The sequence below is a fragment of the Myxine glutinosa genome, chromosome 3, assembly GCF_964187855.1.
Source record: "Myxine glutinosa chromosome 3, kmMyxGlut1.1, whole genome shotgun sequence".
Taxonomy (NCBI): Eukaryota; Metazoa; Chordata; class Myxini; order Myxiniformes; family Myxinidae; genus Myxine; species Myxine glutinosa.
In genome coordinates, this window is record NC_136263.1 from 99,757,164 (window position 1) to 99,782,716 (window position 25,553).

At 43.3% G+C, this 25,553-nt stretch overlaps 1 protein-coding gene across 1 annotated transcript in view; it reads left to right on the forward strand.

Annotated features, from left to right (window-relative positions):
• LOC137423335 (putative endonuclease 4) overlaps window positions 1-25,553 on the forward strand; it is a 103,132-nt gene continuing 77,579 nt past the window's right edge. The window contains exons 1-3 of the mRNA XM_078774321.1: window positions 1-69; window positions 16,422-16,638; window positions 16,738-16,767. Of these exons, the coding sequence (XP_078630447.1) occupies window positions 16,482-16,638; window positions 16,738-16,767 (187 nt within the window). The 5' untranslated portion in view covers window positions 1-69; window positions 16,422-16,481. The remainder of the gene's footprint in view (window positions 70-16,421; window positions 16,639-16,737; window positions 16,768-25,553) is intronic.

Below are 25,553 nucleotides of genomic sequence, written 5' to 3' on the forward strand. Positions count from 1 at the left end.
TCGGAATCAACGAGTGCTTTGAGGAGCAAGTCTTTACTTTGTGCTGTTGTCATTCTGCAAACTCGAAGGGTAAGTTTTGGTTCACCATAAATAATCTCCCTAATGGGTTGTGAACTTACCTGCAGGATTAAAATTAATCAATTCGTCATCATCATATACGCCTACGGGATCAAGAATAGTCCTGTAAACTTTATTATAATTATGCACACATGTGCAAGGGTTCAGGGTAGTTTGAACCACCTATTACCCCCCCCCCCCCCCCCCACTCCCCACTCCCCACTCCCCACTACCGCACCCCCTAACTCCTCCTCCCCTTTCCTGCCACCCCCTAACCTCTCCTCCCCAGTGCCGTATATTAACAGAGTCTGGCCAGCCTTTGATCTGCTCAACTACCGCCGTGATTGGTCGAGCCCGCGTCACGTGGTTTACAGGCGCCATTTTGCATACCACCTCAGCCGAGTAGCTTTCCCGCTGCACCCATTCCGTGCAATTGCTTCGTATCGTTGCATATTTCATTTGAGTAATATTTCAATAAAATCAACCAATATGGTGTGTTGTGCCGCTTGGGGATGTTCTGTTAGACCAGGACAAGGTCGTATAATGCACAGATTTCCTCGAGACAAGGAACGAAGTGCTATTTGGGCGGTTAAAATACGCCGAGTTGGATGGAATCCATCACCTTACTCATATTTATGTTCGGTAAGTGAAATCGCTTAATATATATTGGTTTCAAATCAAAAGTGACATGACACGTGTGTATTATAATTAGGTCTCTGGTGAGCTTAACATTTATTTAGTCAACCATATATATATATTATACATATTCCCTGTAACATTTTTCGTGTACATATGCAGTGTATAAGGTGTATATATATATATAAGGCTGGTAAAAATTTTTTTCCTGTTTATCATCACTGTTTTTCAAAAAAGTGGGTAGGGAGGGAGGGGGTTTTTTTTTTTTTTTTTTTTTTCTTCTTCTTCTTCTTCTTCTTCTTCTGTGTCATCTTCTTCTTCGAGTGAAATTTTAATGGATTATTCAACGCACAATATGTTTTTTTCTTAAATATACTTGATCGGACATACATGATCAATCATGTTATGATTTCTAAACTAGTAAAACTAAGATTTCTGAGATTTCTAAACTAAACTAGATTTCTAAACAGTTCTGTTTAAATATGTTTCAACTATCCCCTTCAGTGTTTTATTCAGTGGTTTATTACAACACGCTGTTTTTCTTTTTATTTAAAAGGCTCCTTTCAATTTCCTCTTCAACTCATTCCATTTCAAAAAAATATTCAATCTCTTATGATTCCAAATCACTCCATGCTCTAAATTCTCATTCATTCCATCCCTCCTCCATCGTTCTTAAACGAATTGCTAACTTGAAAATCACAACAAACCCAATTTGTTATATATGTTCATCTTTCATTAATCATCCACTTTCTAAACTCCCCCCTTGCCCCTCCCCTTCAAATCTCCCCCCAACCATCCCTCCCAAATTCTCCCTCCTCCCACCTCCTTCTCAAAGCTGCCTCCTCCCCACTTCGTCTCCCTTCTGTCATACCTCCACCTCCCCCAACCTTCTACTTTCCTCTGCCCCCCCCCCCCTCAAATAAACTCTCACTGTGCCTCATTCCATCACCATTAAACCTTTCGTCCTCCTCATCCTTCCCTTTCTTGTAACTCTTCTGTAATCTCTGACACACGATCAACTGCTCTTCCTACATCCCCCTCTCACCCTTCATCTGACCCTACCCCTCCCCTCCCCTGTCCTGCACCCGATGCTCCCCCTCTCTCCTCACTAACGGTATGGACCTCAAACATCCGGGGCCTTCGCTCAAACCTGATTGATCTCTCCATTCAGGTTGCTTCTGAAAATCCAGACTTGATCTGCTTAACAGAAACTTTCCTCCTTCAAGATGTCTCTGATTCCTTAATATCTCTTCCTGGTTACTCCCTCCTCCGGTACGATAGACCTGAGCCTCGTCCTGGTGGTGGGGTGGCTATCTTTATCAAAAACTCTCTTCCTCACTCTCCCTGCACTGCCCTCTCTCCACCCCACCCACAGGAGTACCTCTGGCTACAGCTTCCTCTCCGCTCCCACCTTTTGTTCATATGTGTTCTGTACCGTCCTCCAAACAGTGATGACTCCATTTACATTTTTCTGTCGGACAACATGGACCAACTTCTATCAAATCATCCAAACTCTCTCTTCCTCATATGTGGCGACTTCAACTGTCATCATGCCAGCTGGCTGGGTGTGGGTTCATCTCTCACCAGCCATGGCACCTCAGCAAAGGACTTCTGCGACTCATTGGGACTGACACAATCTGTCAATTTCCCGACCCGGATCTCAGTCAATGGAGTATCTTCTCTTCTGGACTTGGTTATGACTAACTTCCCTGCAAATGTCTGCTGCTCTTCTTCTGCTCCAATCGGTTCTTCTGATCATGTGCTTGTTAAAGTGGACATCTCACTGGCCATTCTCAGAGAGCCTCCTCAGCGCCGACGAGTCTGGCATTTCACTCAGGCCGACTGCCACGGTCTGCAAGCAGCCATCAATCAACTGGACTGGTCTCCCATCTCTAATGCCTCTGACATCAATTCTTCCTGGGAATTCTTCCAAAGCAAACTGCTCTCTCATGCACAGATTTATCCCATCTCGTCTTCAGTTGTCTTACCCTTCCTACCGTCCATGGTAAGTTGTCTTACCCTTCCTACCGTCCATGGTACACTGAATCTTGTGGTGTGGCAGTTGCCCTGAAACAACTTGCCTTTGCGTCTTGGAAGGCAAATCCAACTGAAGGCAATCTCAGTTCCTTCCACCAAGCTCGAAACAAGTGTGTTTCTACCCTCAGGAGTGCCAGGAAGCACTATCTCTCCACACTCAAGATTGAACTCTCAAACCTGTCTCCTTCCTCCAAATCCTGGTGGCGTCTGGTCAAATCCGTTTCTGGTGTTTGTTCCCCCTCCATCCCCTCCCTTACCTCAACTGGACCAGATGGCATCAGCCCTTGGGTCCTAAAATCCTGCTCTGCCGCTCTATCTCACCCTCTCTCTGTTCTTTTCACCCTCTCTTTTGCTCAAGGTCATCTGCCAGCATCTTGGAAATCAGCAAACATTACCGCTTTACACAAAAAAGGTGCAAAAACAGATCCTTGCAACTACAGACCAATCAGCCTGCTCCCAATTATCAGCAAAGTCATGGAATCCATCATTGCTTCGGATATCAAATCCTTCCTCTTCTCCAATGGCTTGATCTCTGATCATCAATTTGGATTCAGACCAGGTCATTCTACTCTGGACATGTTGCTTCTGCTGTCTCAACAATGGATGGAGGTCCTCAATGCCAAACAGGAAATCAGAGCTGTCTCACTTGACATATCACGTGCCTTCGATACGGTCTGGCACCCAGCTCTGCTCACCAAACTCACCTCCTATGGTATTCAGGGAAATCTCCACTCATGGCTTGCGGATTTCCTCTCTGGTCGTAGGCAACGTGTGGCCCTGAATGGATTTCTCTCATCTTCCCTTCCTGTTCTGGCTGGAGTTCCCCAAGGTAGTGTTCTGGGCCCTGTGCTATTTCTGGTCTTCATCAATGATCTCTCTGACTCTCTGGAAAATCCTCTCTATCTCTTTGCTGATGACTCCACTATCTGCCGCTCCATTCCTCATCCCTCAGATCGGCAGTCTGCAGCCTCCTCACTCTCTGCAGACCTGGACAGAATCACAGACTGGTCAAACAAGTGGAACATGTCTTTCAATCCTGACAAATCTCACACTCTTACAATGTCTCTCCGAAAGGACCGACTGGAAAACCCTCCCATCTACTTTCTCAACAATGCTCTCCAAGAAGTTCTGTCGCTCAAGCTTTTGGGTCTCACTATCTGCCATGATATTTCTTGGGAAAACCACATTTCCAAGCTGGCCTCCAAAGCCAGTCGCCGACTGGGCATCCTCCGTCGTGCGAAGTCCTTCCTTGGCACACCTGAGCTCCTCACCACATACAAGGCTTTCATCCGCAGCTCAATGGAATACTGTTCCCCCCTCTGGGCTGGTGCTCCTGCCTCACACCTTGCTCGGCTTCACGCTGTTGAGGCCAAAGCTTTCAGAATCATTGGAATCTCCTGCGATGAAGTCAACTCCGAGGGCCTTTCACTCACTCACCGCAGGCAGGTTGGTGGTCTTTCTGTCTTCTACCGACTCCTCTCCGGCCTTGCTCCCCCAGCTCTCTCTGTGCTCTGTCCCCCCAATATTCCTTCAGGTCGCACAAGATCTGCCTGCAACCCTCTTATGGTTAAACTGCCAAAGTCTAGGCTCTCTGCTCACCTTCACTCTTTCATTCCCCTTTTCTCCCACCTCTGGAACAAACTCCCCCACTCCCTTCAATCCCACTCCTCCCTCCAGGTCTTTAAAACAGCTGTTCACCACCATCTCTTATCTTCCCCCATCGAAAACCTTGATCTTTTCTACCCCCGGTAATTCACCCCAGAGTCCTTGCAGTGTTCATATGTTTTATTCCTCTCCCACCTCCCCCCAAGTCCTCCCGATGTCCCTGCTCTCAAATATTGTGTTTGTGTCCTTCCCCCTCTCTCCCCATCTTGTCTGCGCTCCCCTTGTTTTTTGTGTTTTTGTGTGTGATTAATGTGTTTGTGTGTGATCACACTTTTTGTGTGATTAATGTTAGCTCTTTCACGAGCCTCGATCTTGCATACCAAAAAAAAAAGAAAAAAAAGTAAACCTTCGTAAGTGCGCACTGATACGATTCAAATAAAGAAAAGAAAGAAACCTATGTCACATTGAGTTCTGTTTACTTTTAATATTTGCTGATACATATAACAATGGGAGACCAAAACTTCGGCTTTTAAGAATAATGTCCGCTTGCCATACATGTATCTATCAGCAGCTATTGCCATAGCATTCATACATATTTGACTAGAATTCCTCGACACGAAATATCATCATGGTACCGATACATGCATATTGAGCAGTTTGGTAGACATGGAAGAGGACATTAACCACATCAAAAGGATGTCTGGTTCGCATTTATACATCTATCTATCAGCAGCTACTGCTATTATAGCACTCATAGAGGTATCTATATATATCAGCAGCTACTGCTATTATAGCACTCGTAGATGTATCTATCTATCAGCAGCTACTGCTATTATAGCACGCATAGATGTATCTCTTTATATCAGCAGCTACTGCTATTATAGCACGCATAGATGTATCTATATATCAGCAGCTACTGCTATTATAGCACGCATAGATGTATCTATATATCAGCAGCTACTGCCATTATAGCACTCATTGATGTATCTATCTATCAGCAGCTACTGCTATTAGAGCACTCATAGATGTATCTATTTATCAGCAGCTACTGCTATTAGAGCACTCATAGATGTATCTATTTATCAGCAGCTACTGCTATTATAGCACTCATTGATGTATCTATTTATCAGCAGCTGCTACTATTAGAGCACTCATAGATGTATCTATTTATCAGCAGCTACTGCTATTAGAGCACTCATAGATGTATCTATTTATCAGCAGCTACTGCTATTATAGCACTCATTGATGTATCTATCTATCAGCAGCTGCTGCTATTATAGCACTCATAGATGTATCTATTTATCAGCAGCTGCTGCTATTAGAGCACTCATTGATGTATCTATCTATCAGCAGCTACTGCTATTATAGCACTCATGGATGTATCTATCTATCAGCAGCTGCTGCTATTATAGCACTCATAGATGTATCTATTTATCAGCAACTACTGCTATTATAGCACGCATAGATGTATCTATTTATATCAGCAGCTACTGCTATTATAGCACTCATAGATGTATCTATATATCAGCAGCTACTGCTATTATAGCACTCATAGATGTATCTATATATCAGCAGCTACTGCTATTATAGCACTCAAAGATGTATCTATATATCAGCAGCTACTGCTATTATAGCACTCATAGATGTATCTATCTATCAGCAGCTACTGCTATTATAGCACTCATAGATGTATCTATTTATCAGCAGCTGCTGCTATTAGAGCACTCATAGATGTATCTATTTATCAGCAGCTGCTGCTATTAGAGCACTCATAGATGTATCTATTTATCAGCAGCTGCTGCTATTAGAGCACTCATTGATGTATCTATCTATCAGCAGCTGCTGCTATTATAGCACTCATAGATGTATCTATTTATCAGCAGCTGCTGCTATTAGAGCACTCATAGATGTATCTATTTATCAGCAGCTGCTGCTATTAGAGCACTCATAGATGTATCTATTTATCAGCAGCTGCTGCTATTAGAGCACTCATTGATGTATCTATTTATCAGCAGCTGCTGCTATTAGAGCACTCATAGATGTATCTATTTATCAGCAGCTGCTGCTATTAGAGCACTCATAGATGTATCTATTTATCAGCAGCTGCTGCTATTAGAGCACTCATAGATGTATCTATCTATCAGCAGCTGCTGCTATTATAGCACTCATAGATGTATCTATTTATCAGCAGCTGCTGCTATTAGAGCACTCATAGATGTATCTATTTATCAGCAGCTGCTGCTATTAGAGCACTCATTGATGTATCTATCTATCAGCAGCTGCTGCTATTATAGCACTCATAGATGTATCTATTTATCAGCAGCTGCTGCTATTAGAGCACTCATAGATGTATCTATTTATCAGCAGCTGCTGCTATTAGAGCACTCATTGATGTATCTATCTATCAGCAGCTGCTGCTATTATAGCACTCATAGATGTATCTATTTATCAGCAGCTGCTGCTATTAGAGCACTCATAGATGTATCTATTTATCAGCAGCTACTGCTATTATAGCACTCATAGATGTATCTATTTATCAGCAGCTGCTGCTATTAGAGCACTCATAGATGTATCTATTTATCAGCAGCTACTGCTATTAGAGCACTCATTTATGTATCTATCTATCAGCAGCTGCTGCTATTATAGCACTCATAGATGTATCTATTTATCAGCAGCTGCTGCTATTAGAGCACTTATTGATGTATCTATCTATCAGCAGCTGCTGCTATTATAACACTCATAGATGTATCTATTTATCAGCAGCTGCTGCTATTAGAGCACTCATAGATGTATCTATTTATCAGCAGCTGCTGCTATTAGAGCACTCATAGATGTATCTATTTATCAGCAGCTGCTGCTATTAGAGCACTCATTGATGTGTCTATCTATCAGCAGCTGCTGCTATTATAGCACTCATAGATGTATCTATTTATCAGCAGCTACTGCTATTAGAGCACTCATTGATGTATCTATCTATCAGCAGCTACTGCTATTATAGCACTCATAGATGTATCTATTTATCAGCAGCTGCTGCTATTAGAGCACTCATAGATGTATCTATTTATCAGCAGCTGCTGCTATTAGAGCACTCATAGATGTATCTATTTATCAGCAGCTGCTGCTATTAGAGCACTCATTGATGTATCTATCTATCAGCAGCTGCTGCTATTATAGCACTCATAGATGTATCTATTTATCAGCAGCTGCTGCTATTAGAGCACTCATTGATGTATCTATCTATCAGCAGCTACTGCTATTATAGCACTCATGGATGTATCTATCTATCAGCAGCTGCTGCTATTAGAGCACTCATTGATGTATCTATCTATCAGCAGCTGCTGCTATTATAGCACTCATAGATGTATCTATTTATCAGCAGCTACTGCTATTATAGCACTCGTAGATGTATCTATCTATCAGCAGCTACTGCTATTAGAGCACTCATTGATGTATCTATCTATCAGCAGCTGCTGCTATTATAGCACTCATAGATGTATCTATTTATCAGCAGCTGCTGCTATTAGAGCACTCATTGATGTATCTATCTATCAGCAGCTACTGCTATTATAGCACTCATGGATGTATCTATCTATCAGCAGCTGCTGCTATTATAGCACTCATAGATGTATCTATTTATCAGCAGCTACTGCTATTATAGCACGCATAGATGTATCTATTTATATCAGCAGCTACTGCTATTATAGCACTCATAGATGTATCTATATATCAGCAGCTACTGCTATTATAGCACTCATAGATGTATCTATATATCAGCAGCTACTGCTATTATAGCACTCAAAGATGTATCTATATATCAGCAGCTACTGCTATTATAGCACTCATAGATGTGTCTATCTATCAGCAGCTACTGCTATTATAGCACTCATAGATGTATCTATCTATCAGCAGCTACTGCTATTATAGCACTCATAGATGTATCTATTTATCAGCAGCTGCTGCTATTAGAGCACTCATAGATGTATCTATCTATCAGCAGCTGCTGCTATTATAGAACTCATAGATGTATCTATTTATCAGCAGCTGCTGCTATTAGAGCACTCATAGATGTATCTATTTATCAGCAGCTGCTGCTATTAGAGCACTCATAGATGTATCTATCTATCAGCAGCTGCTGCTATTATAGAACTCATAGATGTATCTATTTATCAGCAGCTGCTGCTATAAGAGCACTCATAGATGTATCTATTTATCAGCAGCTGCTGCTATTAGAGCACTCATAGATGTATCTATCTATCAGCAGCTGCTGCTATTATAGCACTCATAGATGTATCTATTTATCAGCAGCTGCTGCTATTAGAGCACTCATAGATGTATCTATTTATCAGCAGCTGCTGCTATTAGAGCACTCATAGATGTATCTATTTATCAGCAGCTGCTGCTATTAGAGCACTCATAGATGTATCTATTTATCAGCAGCTGCTGCTATTAGAGCACTCATAGATGTATCTATCTATCAGCAGCTGCTGCTATTAGAGCACTCATAGATGTATCTATCTATCAGCAGCTACTGCTATTATAGCACTCATAGATGTATCTATTTATCAGCAGCTACTGCTATTAGAGCACTCATAGATGTATCTATCTATCAGCAGCTGCTGCTATTAGAGCACTCATAGATGTATCTATCTATCAGCAGCTACTGCTATTATAGCACTCATGGATGTATCTATCTATCAGCAGCTGCTGCTATTAGAGCACTCATTGATGTATCTATTTATCAGCAGCTACTGCTATTAGAGCACTCATAGATGTATCTATCTATCAGCAGCTGCTGCTATTAGAGCACTCATAGATGTATCTATCTATCAGCAGCTGCTGCTATTAGAGCACTCATAGATGTATCTATCTATCAGCAGCTACTGCTATTATAGCACTCATTGATGTATCTATCTATCAGCAGCTGCTGCTATTATAGCACTCATATATGTATCTATTTATCAGCAGCTACTGCTATTAGAGCACTCATTGATGTATTTATCTATCAGCAGCTGCTGCTATTAGAGCACTCATAGATGTATCTATTTATCAGCAGCTACTGCTATGAGAGCACTCATAGATGTATCTATCTATCAGCAGCTACTGCTATTATAGCACTCATAGATGTATCTATATCAGCAGCGACTGCTATTTCAGCACTCATAGATGTATCTATATATCAGCAGCTACTGCTATTTTCGCACTCATAGATGTATCTATCTATCAGCAGCTACTGCTATTATAGCACTCATAGATGTATCTATATATCAGCAGCTACTGCTATTATAGCACTCATAGATGTATCTATATATCAGCAGCTACTGCTATTACAGCACTCATAGATGTATCTATATATCAGCAGCTACTGCTATTATAACACTCATAGATGTATCTATATATCAGCAGCTACTGCTATTATAGCACTCATAGATGTATCTATCTATCAGCAGCTACTGCTATTATAGCACTCATAGATGTATCTATCTATCAGCAGCTGCTGCTATTACAGCACTCATAGATGTATCTATCTATCAGCAGCTGCTGCTATTTCAGCACTCATAGACGTATCTATCTATCAGCAGCTGCTGCTATTTCAGCACTCATTGATGTATCTATCTATCAGCAGCTACTGCTATTATAGCACTCATAGATGTATCTATATATCAGCAGCTACTGCTATTATAGCACTCATAGATGTATCTATATATCAGCAGCTACTGCTATTATAGCACTCATAGATGTATCTATCTATCAGCAGCTGCTGCTATTATAGCACTCATAGATGTATCTATCTATCAGCAGCTGCTGCTATTATAGCACTCATAGATGTATCTATCTATCAGCAGCTGCTGCTATTATAGCACTCATAGATGTATCTATCTATCAGCAGCTGCTGCTATTTCAGCACTCATAGATGTATCTATATATCAGCAGCTGCTGCTATTATAGCACTCATAGATGTATCTATCTATCAGCAGCTGCTGCTATTATAGCACTCATAGATGTATCTATCTATCAGCAGCTGCTGCTATTTCAGCACTCATAGACGTATCTATATATCAGCAGCTACTGCTATTATAGCACTCATAGATGTATCTATATATCAGCAGCTACTGCTATTTCAGCACTCATTGATGTATCTATATATCAGCAGCTACTGCGATAATAGTACTCATAGATGTATCTATATATCAGCAGCTACTGCTATTATAGCACTCATAGATGTATCTATCTATCAGCAGCTACTGCTATTATAGCACTCATAGATGTATCTATGTATCAGCAGGTGCTGCTATTTCAGCACTCATTGATGTATCTATATATCAGCAGCTACTGCTATTATAGCACTCATAGATGTATCTATATATCAGCAGCTACTGCGATAATAGCACTCATAGATGTATCTATATATCAGCAGCTACTGCTATTATAGCACTCATAGATGTATCTATATATCAGCAGCTGCTGCTATTATAGCACTCATTGATGTATCTATATATCAGCAGCTGCTGCGATAATAGCACTCATAGATGTATCTATATATCAGCAGCTACTGCTATTATAGCACTCATAGATGTATCTATATATCAGCAGCTGCTGCGATAATAGCACTCATAGATGTATCTATATATCAGCAGCTACTGCTATTATAGCACTCATAGATGTATCTATTTATCAGCAGCTACTGCTATTAGAGCACTCATAGATGTATCTATCTATCAGCAGCTGCTGCTATTATAGCACTCATTGATGTATCTATATATCAGCAGCTGCTGCTATTATAGCATTCATAGATGTATCTATATATCAGCAGCTACTGCTATTATAGCACTCATAGATGTATCTATCTATCAGCAGCTGCTGCTATTAGAGCACTCATTGATGTATCTATCTATCAGCAGCTCCTTCTATTATAGCACTCATAGATGTATCTATCTATCAGCAGCTGCTGCTATTAGAGCACTCATTGATGTATCTATCTATCAGCAGCTACTGCTATTATAGCACTCATAGATGTATCTATCTATCAGCAGCTGCTGCTATTAGAGCACTCATTGATGTATCTATTTATCAGCAGCTACTGCTATTATAGCACTCATTGATGTATCTATCTATCAGCAGCTACTTCTATTATAGCACTCATAGATGTATCTATCTATCAGCAGCTGCTGCTATTAGAGCACTCATAGATGTATCTATCTATCAGCAGCTACTGCTATTAGAGCACTCATAGATGTATCTATATATCAGCAGCTACTGCTATTATAGCACTCATAGATGTATCTATCTATCAGCAGCTGCTGCTATTAGAGCACTCATTGATGTATCTATCTATCAGCAGCTCCTTCTATTATAGCACTCATAGATGTATCTATCTATCAGCAGCTACTGCTATTAGAGCACTCATAGATGTATCTATCTATCAGCAGCTACTGCTATTAGAGCACTCATAGATGTATTTATCTATCAGCAGCTACTGCTATTATAGCACTCATAGATGTATCTATATATCAGCAGCTACTGCTATTAGAGCACTCATTGATGTATCTATCTATCAGCAGCTCCTTCTATTATAGCACTCATAGATGTATCTATCTATCAGCAGCTACTGCTATTAGAGCACTCATAGATGTATCTATCTATCAGCAGCTACTGCTATTAGAGCACTCATAGATGTATCTATCTATCAGCAGCTACTGCTATTAGAGCACTCATAGATGTATCTATATATCAGCAGCTACTGCTATTAGAGCACTCATAGATGTATCTATCTATCAGCAGCGACTGCTATTATAGCACTCATAGATGTATCTATATATCAGCAGCTACTGCTATTAGAGCACTCATAGATGTATCTATATATCACCAGCTACTGCTATTAGAGCACTCATAGATGTATCTATATATCACCAGCTACTGCTATTATAGCACTCATACATGTTGAGTAGAGTTCAACACCAAGAGAATGTTGGTTGCCATTTATTCATGACGTTCCATGAGCGGGAACGGATTTTACTGACTTCGCGAGCAAAAAAAAAAATATATTTTTAGGGGCGGACGACTTTTATGGGGCGGGCGGCGATGATAAACAGGAATTTTTTTTAAACTAGCCTGAGGGATTATGTATAAATACCACCGTTTAGAGGCCATTTTTATGTAAGGATTATGGGATTATGGATTATGTATAATAACTGAAAATCAGGCATTACACATAATCCCTTATTATACATATACCCTGTAACATGCACTGTTTATATATGCTTATATATCAGGAAATACTTGTTTATGACGCAATATTTGTCACTGTTTGTGTCAGTTTCCTGAGTAAAGTGTTCTTTGAAAACGTAACATTTTTGGGGGGAAAATAATACTGTTTCCAAATATTATATTGCCAAAAAAAGCAGTTAATTTGGATTGTTTCAATAGATCGCACTCTGCATAACGTTGTGGGTGTAGGTTGATATGGAGCCCCAATTCAATCTGAACAGCCTGCACTCCCGTGCGGCAGTATTTGTATTATTTATTAATGGAAGAAGTGTGTATATGCCATAAACATAAACTGTTTTTCTTGATTGATAAAGAATAACCTCATACAACAACAACATGCATTTTAAGGCCATTTTCCCTGCTATAGCGGGGGTTAGCCTTGCGGTCCCCATGACAATCTTCTCCATTTTGCCCTATTTTCTGCATCTCTCCTTGTTTAACCCCCTTGCCCACATTTCTTCTTCCACCATCTTTAGCCAAGTCTTTCTCGGTCTTCCCCGTCTTCTACTTCCTTCTACATTCATTTCCATCACTCTTCTCAACCAGTCACTTTCATCCTTCCTCAACACATGACCAAACCATCTCAACCTGTTCCTCTTCACAGCATCCATCACAGGCTCTATTCCCATCATCTTTCGCAATTCATCATTTGTCTTCCTCTCTCTCAACGATACTTCGCACATCCACCGAACCATTCGCATTTCCACCCTTTCCAACCTTCGTTGCTGCTCTACATTCATGACCCATGTCTCGCTCCCATAAATCATAACACTTCTCACACATGCAGCATACACCTTTCCCTTCAGCTTCAACGACACTCCCCTCCTCGTCAGCACGCCACTCAGTTCCTAAAACTTCTTCCATGCACATCTCACTCTAGCAACCGTTGCCGAGTCTGATCCACCTTCTCCATTCAGCATGTCTCCAAGGTAGCAAAATGTTTTCACACCTTCCAGCTTCACGCCGTCTCCAAGATCCAACTCAACATTTCCTCCATCTGCAGCTCTCTCTGTGCACACCTTACATTTGAATGTAGCTGCCACACTGGTACTGCCAGCTGCCAATGTAGCTGCCAGCTGCCATACCCTCTCAGACCACTACATTTTTGATGAACCCACTCAGCGCACATTGTACATTGAATGGAATTCACTCCGACACCCTTCCTGCACACAGCACATGGCCACTTCCCAGTTCTTTCCACCTCACCACATGCTTTACCACTTGCCATCACCTTCGTCTTTCCTATATTCACCTTCAGACCTTTTGTCTCCATACATTCCTTCCACTTGTTCATCTTTTCCTTCAGTCCATCCATACTTTCCACAATCAACACCAAATCATCTGCATACAACAACTCCCACGGTAAACCCTCCTTTACGTTCTGAGCCAGCACCTCCATCACAGCTACAAATAGTAGTGGACTTAGTACCGACCCCTGATGCACTTCCACCTTCACCTCAAACTCACCACTGTTCCCGTCCTTCGTCCTTACAGCTGTGCGCGCTCTTTTGTACATTGCCATCACAACTCTGATCAACCATTCCTCCACTTCTAACTTCCTCAATGCCCATGTCAATACTTCGCGAGGAACCCTATCGAATGCTTTCTCCAGATCAACAAACCCAAAAAACAACTTCTTCCTCTTCTCCATGTACTTCTCCTGCAACTGCCTCACAATAAAGAGCACGTCTGTCGTTCCTCTTCCTGGCATAAATCCAAACTGCATTTCGTCGATCACCTTCTTCCTTATCCTCCTCTCCAACACCCTTTCCAATACCTTCATTCCATGCTCCAATGACTTTATCGCTCTATACGAGCCACAGTCCAGAGGGTCACCTTTCCCCTTGTATAGAGGGACGAGGGTACTCAGTTCCCAATCCACTGGAATGCGGCCTTCTTTCACCACCAGATTATAGATCTCTGTCATTGTCTTCACACCCCAACTTCCTGCTGCCTTCAACATATCTCCCACAACTCCCGTCGGCCCTCCCGCTTTTCTACTCTTCATTGCTTTTATCGCTTCCTCAACTTCCTTCTCAGTTATTTTCTCTGCCGGTCCTAAAACTGGGTTACTCTCTATGTTGTCATCCCATTCAATCTCTGTATTCAACAGCATTTCCATATATCTTTTCCATCTTCCTTTAATTCCATCTGGGTCCACAACGATTTGTCCCACTTCATCTTTCAAGCAACTCACCCCCATCACATCACACCTCTCTTTCGCTATCTGCTTTGCAATCCTGAATACCGCTCTCTGACCCTCTTCCGAATCCAAGCGTTGTCCGAACATTTTCCTACATGCCTCCTGCGCCTTTGCTACCTCTTTCTTTGCAGCCTTCTTGGCTGCCTTATAACTTTCATGCTCTGCTTTTTCTGCTCCCGTACCCTTCGCCTTCTGCCACTCCTTGAACGTCTTCCTCTTGTCGTCAATCCTCTTTCCAACTCCATCATCCCACCACCATGTTTCCGAGTGCCTCGGTGGTCCTTTTGTCCATCCACATACCTCACCAACGGCTCCCAACAGACTATCTTTCATTGACATCCAACCACGTTCAAGCTCAACCACATCATCCTCTACCCTACTCAGCCTCTCTTTTAATGCCTCCCTTACTGTCACCTCTTTCAACCTCCACACCTTCATTCTCGGTTGGTACTTTACCCGCCGAGCTCTCCTCGCACCTTTCACCCTCATGTCGCAGACAACCAAGTGGTGCTGTGAAACAGCCTCCTCCCCTGGGATCACCTTTGTGTCCCGGAGGTGCCCCCTATCTCGCCTACGCACCATCAGGTAGTCGACGGTTGTCGTCGACCCACCTGATGTGTATGTAACAAGCTTATTATCCCCTTTCTGGAACTGAGTACTACAAATCAACAAATCAGCTCCATCGGCAAACTCCAAAAACCCTTTCACCTTCTCCACTTCTCACACCATATCCGTAACCCCCATGAACTCCCTCAAAACCATCCATACTCCTTCCCACATGTCCATTTAGGTCTCCTCCTACCACAACAACTTCCTCATCTTTCACGTTTTCCATCAGCTTCTCTATCGCACACCAGAACTTGTCCTTCTCTTCATCGCTCCGACCAACCTGCGGAGCATATCCCGAGATGACGTTCACCAAGAGCTTTCCAATCATCATTTTCACCATCATCAACCTATCACTCACTCTAGTCACACTCACCACACTGTCTACAAACTCCTCAGAAAACAGGACACCAACACCATTCACGCCCTCCGGGCACCCTTGCCACACAAACGTGTATTTCTGTCCCTGCCTACCCTTCACCATTCTCACACCACTTCCCTTCCATCTCGTCTCTTGCACACAATATATGTCCACTCTTCTTCTGACCAATACTTCCACCACTTCACCTGATCTCCCTGTCATTGTCCCTACATTCCATGTCCCAAACCTCAGAAACCAATCTCCACTTCGGGCTGTACCCTGCTCATATGTAGTGGTAATTGTCATGGTTCTCTTTTTGAAGCAATGTTTTTATGGCCGGATGCCCTTCCTGACGCCAACCCTCTTAGTCGCCTCTTACGACACGCAGGGATACGGTGTACCTATTCTAACCAGGGTACACACCGGGTAGATACAGAAAAGATAAAAAAATAAAATTAAAAAAAAGACACGGAAAAGATAAAAGAAAGGAAAATGGTTTTGTAGTCGGCTTCTCTATGAGTCTACTCAGCTTTGAGTTCAATGAAGACGCTTGTAGCCGTTGGTGGTTGAATGGGTCCGGTCGGTCAGCAAAAGGACCGTGCGTCGACGCAAAAAGAATAACCTCATGACCATGTGAATTGTTTCTTCCAGGACCATTTTGATGAATCTCAATATGAGAAGAATAGACTTGATGGCAAGAAAAAGTTGAAAATGAACGCTGTGCCTTCCATCTTTGCATTCACTTCTGCTGCAAAGAAGGGAAAGGCTCCTCGTAAGTCACCCCGGAAGAGAGGTGGTCCGGCTACAAAAAGTCCATGCGTGGATCACACGTACACAAAGAGCCAGCCATCCTGCAGTACTGCTGAAGGTCAAACATATACACCATAATTTATATTATTAACTATAAATTATTGTGTTACGATGGTTCTGATATTTATTTTGGCCATATGTTTCTTGAATTGTTCAGAACATGAAGAATTGGAAGATAATGCTACAAGTGAGTGTAACACGGTTGAAGAGGACAACGTTGAGAGCAGTACTGTCGAAAATTCCGCTGCTGATCACCGGCTAATTATTAAGACACTGGAAAGCCGCACCGCTGAACTGCAGAGAAAACTTGCTTCTGCACAACGAGCAAAATGGAAGATCTACCGTGAAAAAATGTGCTTGGAGAAAAGCATCAAAAAAGTGTTCAATGCAGATCAAATTAAAAAACTCTCACTGAAGACAACTCGGGGTTGTAAGTGGTCAAATGACTCAATTAAAAAAGGACTGCAGCTACGTTTCGCCTGTTAGAACAACTGGCTATGAAACCCTCCTTGAACAGAAACAACCACTGCCTTCTCTGAGGTCTCTCAGAAGGAGATTAGAGGTTGTTCCCATGGAACCAGGTGTTCTCACTGAGGTTTTTGATTTTTTAAAATTGAAGGTAAAAATGATGAAGCAATATGAGCGATAATGCTGCCTTAGTCTAGATGAGATGGCAATACAAGCTGGAGTGCAGTTTGATCGGAGTTCGAGTTGTCGCAGAGGTGATGTCACCTTGCCCGGCGGCAATGGAGAAGCAACACATGCACTTGTGGTTATGCTAGGTGGAGTGACCACTAGGTGGAAACAAACAGTTGCCTATCATTACACTGGCAACAGTGTGGATGGAAGACAACTGAAGCCTTTGATCCTCGACGTCATCAAACGAGCAACTGAAATAGGCTTGCGTGTAATCTGCGTGACAAGTGATATGGGTAGTGCAAATCGAGCGCTTCATAAGTCTTTCGGGATCGTTTGTCCCAAGCACAGTAGGACAATTCACAAGATTGTTCATCCGTTTGTCGAAGACACGTTTTTGCATTTTATGTTCGATGTGCCACACTTGATCAAAAACGTAAAAGCGAGCTTGGTGAATGGTCAGGTATTTGTCATTGATGACAAAACAATGGAACAATTTCAGCTGCCATCACAAGCAGTCAGCTTGACACCTCTCCGTCAGTTGATGGAATTCCAAGTTGATGATGATCTGCGGATCACACCCAAATTGACCGAGTCAAAGCTGGAAGCTGGTGGTCACTTTGACAAAATGAAAGTTTGCTCTGCATTAAACTTTTTTAGCGAATCTGTTTCTTCAGGCCTTTGCTATCTTGTTGAGAGGGAGGGATATGATAAAGAACTTCTAACAACAGCTTGGTTCATTGACACCATGAACAAGTGGTTTAGTCTAATGTCCATGAAAAAGCTTACGGAGAAGCAATCGAGCACCTCAAAATGACATGTCATGTATTTCAGGAGCTGTCGGTCAGCAAGACGTGGAAACCATTTCAAGCTGGTGTTCCTCTTTCTACAACAACTATACTGGATCTCCACAAAGACCTGCTGGAAAGAGGACATTCCTATGTGTTAACTGCGCGATTCACACAAGACTGCATTGAAAATTTATTTGGATCAATTCGCAAGAAGAACCCTGTTCCAAACTGCGTCGAGTTCAGACAGGCTCTGAAGATTATCACAGTCGCTCAATTTCTAAAATGTCCCTCGTCAGGAAGTTATCTGGAGGACGACAGAGTGTTCCTCGCAGAATTTCTAGACCAACTTGTGCTTCCTTCAAAAGAGGACGACATTGAGCAATTGATCAGCGTTGAGATGTCATCAGAGGCCAGCCTCAGTCAAGCTGAAATGTCCAGTCTCTATTACCTGGCAGGATATTGCATTGCAAAAGTAGAAAAGGTTTTGTGTTTGAGTTGTTTGAAGATGGTGAAAGATAAACATGTAAGTTCAGAAGAGGACTTTCATGCTTTGACCAGGTTGAAGGAGTTCTGTGAAGGTGCTCTTACTCATTGCACTGACCTCGGAATGGCACTTTTTCTACGTGCAGAACAATTCTTCAGAAAAGCCAGAGAGCCTCAGTGGTAAGAATTTAGTGCAGCGACTTGTCAAGCAATGCAATGACCTCGTGTCAGATATTGACGTTCCCAAATGTCATGATGCCAAAAACCGCCTGTTAGTGAGATTCTTCACTGTCCGTTTGTATATTTTTGCAAGAGGACAAGCACACAGCCTTAAAACGCAACGTAAAGTTACGACCAGAGAGCATGGCAGCAAAAGTATGGCAATGCGAGCGCTTGTCAAGAAATTGAAATAGGATATATGTATATACACGTACACATTTGATATATATATCTATTTTATCTAAATATATCACCAAGGTTATAATGTTTAATGGCGGATTTCTTCAAGAAAGACAAATAAACAATGTACCTATGAGTCTGTTTACTTTTTTTATTGCTGATTATGGTGCGAGTCAAGTTATAACAACATTTGTGAACCCAAGCTAATGAATACAATAATAGACATTGTACTTTCGTAGCATTATGGGAATATTGTATGTTACGTTTCCAGATAATAGATGAAAACTAGTATACAAGCTCCATTTTATCAAATTACAATTTCATGCCAAGAGAAATAAAATTTATCAGTATGCTGTATGCAGCTGACAATAAATCGTGTGCCGCGATAGGCAAACAATTCGTGTGAATAAATGATGCCGCTTGCAGATTTTATTATTCCAATAACAAACAACACGTCACTTTAACTTGAATTAGTTGTTCCTCATTAAACCTGCGACCAAACAGTAATAACATCGATTCCCTCGTCACAGAACTACAGGATTGCCACAGCTGACATACATCTCGCAGTGCCAGCGCGCGAAGTTAGGTATGCAACATGGCACCAGTATTTCAGTTGGCCAGACTCTCAATATACACGGCACTGTCACCACCTACCCCCCCCCCCACTCCCCACTGCCTCACCCCCTAATTCCTCCTCCCCTTTCCTGCCACCCCCTAACCTCTCCTCCCCCCCCTCCCTGTCCCCCTCCTCCCCCCACCACCTCACCCCCAACCCATCCTTCCCCCTCCCACCACCTACCTCCCCCCCCACCACCTACCCCCCCCCCACCTCTCACCCCCTAACTCCTCCTCCCCTTTCCTGCCACCCCCTAACCCCTCCTCCCTCCCTCCCTGTCCCCCTTGCCCCCCCCCACCACCTCACCCCAACCCATCATTCCCCCTCCCACCACCTACCCCTCCCCCCCACCACCTCACCCCCAACCCCTCCTTCCCCCTCCCACCACCTACCTCCCCCACCACCTCACCCCCTAACTCCTCCTCCCCTTTCCTGCCACCCCCTAACCCCTCCTCCCCTCCTTCCTGTCCCCCCCACCACCTCACCCCAACCCATCCTTCCCCCTCCCATCCTTCCCCCTCCCACCACCTACCCCTCCCCCCACCACCTCACCCCAACCCCTCCTTCCCCCTCCCACCACCTACCTCCTCCCCCACCACCTCACCCCCTAACCCCTCCTCTCCCACCAATGCTTGTCATGGTTGGTTTTGAAAGTCTGCATCGAGGAGGCTTCTGCGGTACCCGCAAGATTATTCCAATCATCCACTATCTGATGTGCAAAGAACTTGTTCTTGACTTCTAGAGGCTCCTTTCTTTGAAGATCTTCAAGGAGTGTCCTCTGGTGTTTGTGTTGTGCTGTTGGGTAAGTAACTCGTCTGGGTCCAATCTAACTGTTCCGTGTAAGATCTGGCACACAAGGATCATGTCACCTCTTCTACGGTGGAGCAGTGAATACATGTGCGTTTCATTGAGCCTGTGTTGGTAACTAAGGATGGCTGGAACTCGGCAAAATTTATTTCAAGTGGTGCCTGTGGTCATGTGTGTGTATATGTGTGTATATATATATATATATATATATATATATATATATATATATATATACATACATACATACATACATACATACATACATACATACATACATACATACATACATACATATACACAAAGAATTAAGTTAAGCACCCCTACACAACGAATTAAGGTAAGCACCCCCTAATATATACTGAAACGCAAAAGAAACTTACCACCTTTGAAACCTTTAAATATCAACAAAAACACTGCGTGTAGTAAATGTGTGAACTTATTTGTGGACAATAGTGTCCTCACTGTCAGACAAAACGGTCACGGATGGTCACTTGAACCTTCAATGGTCACTTCATAGCACAGCTGTTGAACAGCCGTTTTGACTGTCAGTGATTAGCCAAGGGGTACGGGATGATTTTAATGAGCTGCACGTGATGTCTTGATATTGGCTTTAAAAAGGCCAGTGCAAAATGGGCATTTCAATCAACATGCTACGATTGTCAAGGGATCAACGGCAGCGTGCCCTGGGCATGCTGCAAGGCAGACTGAGCTACCGTGAGGTGGCACGTCGCCTTGGCTGTTCACACCAGACGATATCGGCCTTGACTCATCGCTTGACTCATCGCTGAAACAGAACCTTGACTCATCGCTGAAAGCGACCTCGTTCCACTGCGCCAAGGTCCACCGCTGATGCTGCTGGCACCATCTCTGTCGGTTGCGGCGATGGGCAGCCGTCATCACGGGGCCTCTGTATGGTCTTCTGGCAGTCAGACCAGAGTCATGCAGTCGTCTTCGTGCAGTATCATTGGAGATCCGTGGGTTTGCACGCCCCGGAGTTTCTGCCGCAGTGCGGGATGCTGGACGGAATCGATCCCGCAGGTGACTTCGGACCATCTGCCTGTCCTGCCTTGCAGTGGTGACTCTTGGCCTCCCTGATCGAGGTCTGTCATCTGCAGAGTTGTGGAGGGTGTCTCTGTCCACCAGGGCCGATATCGTCTGGTGTGAACAGCCAAGGCGACGTGCCACCTCACGGTAGCTCAGTCCGCCTTGCAGCATGCCCAGGGCACGCTACCGTTGATCCCTTGACAATCGTGGCATGTTGATTGAAATGCCCATTTTGCACTGGCCTTTTTAAAGCCAATATCAAGACATCATGTGCAGCTTATTAAAATCATCCCATACCCCTTGGCTAAACACTGACATTCAAAACGGCTGTTCAACAGCTGTGCTATGAAGTGACCATTGAAGGTTCAAGTGACCATCCGTGACCGTTTTGTCTGACAGTGAGGACACTATTGTCCACAAATAAGTTCACACATTTACTACACGCAGTGTTGTTGTTGATATTTAAAGGTTTCAAAGGTGGTAAGTTTCTTTTGCGTTTCAGTATATATTCTTTGTGTATATGTATACATTGGCATATATTCTAAGGTATGTGAGATCAAATAATGATTGGTATGACATTAGCAATTATCCATTGATGAAATGCAGATGAGTGCACTCATCTGTGACGCCCATCGCTCGTGCAGCACGTGTTATCATCCACGTGGTCGTGATTTTCTGTAAATGCACTATCATCACGGGTTATTGCAAGTCACGCCTGAGCTCGTGTGGGGGTTACATGGTCATTTTCTCGTAATGGTGGCTCGTAGACGGTTGTCGGACGGAGAACGATGGCGGATAATAGGCATGATCGAGTCCGGAATGTCCAGAAAAGCTGTAGCTCGAACGTTTGGTTACCACCATTCGGTGATCAGTCGGTTGGTGCAGAAACACCAGGAAACGGATGCGGTGAAGGACCGCCCAAGGTCTGGAAGACCTCGCGTGACAACAGTCCGCCAAGATAGAGCGCTTTTGAGACTGGTGCGACGATATCCCTTCGCCTCGAGCCATTTCCTGAAGGACAACTGGCTGCCCAACAGAAGGCTATGTCACCGTACCGTGAGGAACCGCCTGAAATCGGCCGGTTTAAGGTCAAGACGAGTGATCAAGCGTCCAAGGCTACTCGAACGACATCAGAGGGAGCGTTTGGCATGGTGCCGAGCGCGACGTGGATGGAACATCCGGTCTTGGAGGCGAGTTCATTGGTCGGAATGAAAGCCGGTTCTTGCTGTACGTGACAGATGGGCGTGTTCGGGTGTGGCGCCACAAAAACACCGCGTATGCACCTAAAAACATTCAACCAACGGTACCCTTTGGTGGTGGCTCGATTATGGTCTGGGGATGCTTCTCCCATGACTGTAAGTTGGACCTGATAACTGTGCGAGGTAACCTCAACGGAGAGCGATATGCCGAGGAAATCCTGAATACCACCGTAATCCCGCACTTCGATGACCACACCCTCGCCAGCAGACCCATCTTCATGGATGACAACGCCAGGCCTCACCGTGCGAGACGCGTCCGAGCCTTGCTGGAGCAAGGTGCTGTGACAACCATCCCCTGCCCTGCGTACAGTCCTGACCTGAACCCCCTCGAGCACGTTTGGGACATGTTGGGACGACAAATTGCGAAGATGGTCGCTCCAATAGCCAATCTGGATGAATTGGAACGTGCATTACATCGGGAATGGAACAACCTGCCACAGCAACGCATACGACGGCTTACAGGGCCTATGAGACGTAGGGTTGAGTCAGTGATCCGATCACGTGGGTCCTACACACGTTATTGACGCAAAGATCGCTAGAGGTCTTCTCAGAACAATGACTGTACGTTAGAAAACATAAACGTCATCCACACTGTCCGTGATGGACCTATAGCTCCATACTTAAATTGAGGTGAAAATATGCCTAAAATTCCCAAAAAATTTCACCTTAAATTATTCAGAATAAAATATTGAAAACGGCATGATTGTTATGTTTTTATGTGACCATAATATCACTTCTCCAGAAAATATAGCAATATCATGGGTATATTACACTGTTTTGACGACAACAAACTTGTAATGTGCGAGGTTGTAAAAAAACGGGGGGGGGGTGCTTAACTTAATTCTTTGTGTATATATATATATATATATATATATATATATATATATATATATATATATATATATATATATAGTATATATACATATATATATATTTTTTTATTTTTTTTTTTTTTTTTTTTGTATACAAGATCGAGGCTCGTGAAAGAGCGAAAATTAATCACACAGAAAGACAAACAGACACATAAAACAAATAACATCGGGAGCGGTAGACAAGATGGGGAGAGAGGGGGAAGGACACAAACACAACATTTGAGAGCAGGGACCGAGAGACATGGAGACATCGAGAGATCTGTGGGAGGGAGAGGGCTTTGGGGGGGAGGCATGTGAAGGGGGGAGGCATGTGAAGGGGGGGAGGCATGTGAAGGGGGGGGGGGGGGTGGGAGAGGTATAAACATATGGACACTGCCAGGATTTCCAGGAAATAAGTTGGAATTTCAAACAAGGTGGATCTGGGGTGAATTAGTGGGGGTAGAAAAGATCAAGGTTATGGATGGGGGAAGATAAGAGATGGTGGTGAACAGCTGTTTTAAAGACCTGGAGGGAGGAGAGGGATTGAAGGGAGTGTGGGAGTTTGTTCCACAGGCGGGAGAAAAGAGGAATGAAAGAGTGAAGGTGAGCAGAGAGCCGAGATTTCGGCAGTTTAACCATCAGAGGGTTGCTGGCAGATCTTGTGCGACCTGTAGGAATATTTGGGGGACAGAGCACAGAGAGAGCTGGGGGAGCAAGGCCGGAGAGGAGTCGGTAGAAGACAGAAAGACCACCTACCTGCCTGCGGTGAGTGAGTGAAAGGCCCTCAGAGATAGCTTCATCGCGGGAGATTCCAATGATTTTGAAAGCTTTGGATTCAACAGCGTGAAGCCGAGCCAGGTGTGAGGCAGGAGCACCAGCCCATAGGGGAGAACAGTATTCCATTGAGCTGCGGATGAAAGCCTTGTATGTGGTGAGGAGCTCAGGTGTGCCGAGGAAGGACTTCGCACGACGGAGGATGCCCAGTCGGCGACTGGCTTTGGAGGCCAGCTTGGAAATGTGGTTTTCCCAAGAAAGATCATGGCAGATAGTGAGACCCAAAAGCTTGAGTGACAGAACTTCTTGGAGAGGATTGTTGAGAAAGTAGATGGGAGGGTATATATATATATATATATATATATATATATATATATACACGAGGTGTGTTCAAAAAGTATGCGACCTTAATTTGTCGTGCGTAAACAAATGAAGCTAGGGAGGCGTTGATTGGTGCACGTATGTAGGCGATCCTAATGCGCACGCGTGAATTTTTTCCCACCTGCAGAAGCTGTCATTCGACGGCAGACCGCCGATGAGTGAGGAAGTGTAAGTGAGCGCCGTCGGATTTTCGTTTTTGACAAAATGACGGAAAAACTTGAACAACGCGACTGCATCAAATTTTGTGTAAAGCTTGGCGATTCCCAAGTGGAAACGATCCGCAAGATTCAACAGGCCTTTGGGGACGAAGCAATGAGCACCACACAGATAAAGGAGTGGTACAACCGCTTCAAAGATGGCCGCACATCAGTGGAGAGTGAAGCACGTTCGGGTAGGCCCTCAACATCCCGAAATGAGTATGTATGTATGTATGTATGTATGTATATAGGACCGAGTTCAGAAAGTAAACCCGTCAAGAAAATAAAATATTCCATATTAAATGCCAAGTCTGTGTATATATATATATATATATATATATATATATATATATATATATATATATATATACACACTCATCCCTCGTTTATCACGGGGGTTACGTTCCAGAACCCCCCGTGATAGGTGAAAATCCGCGAAGTAGAAACCATATATTTATTTTATTATTTTTATATATTTTAAGCCTTTAAAAACCCTCCCCATACTCTTATAAACCTTTCCCACGCTCTTATAAACCCTTTCTGCACTCTTAAACACACTTTTGAGACCCATCCTTACGTATTAGAAAAATATTTGTATGTGTATATATAGCTGTACAGTATATTTGAAAATACTGTAATAGATACTGGGTAAGTATATCAATAATAGTTTTTACTGTACTGCACAGCAAAGAAGAGCATTACACCTCTTCTGAAGGCGCCACTTCAGCAGGCGCC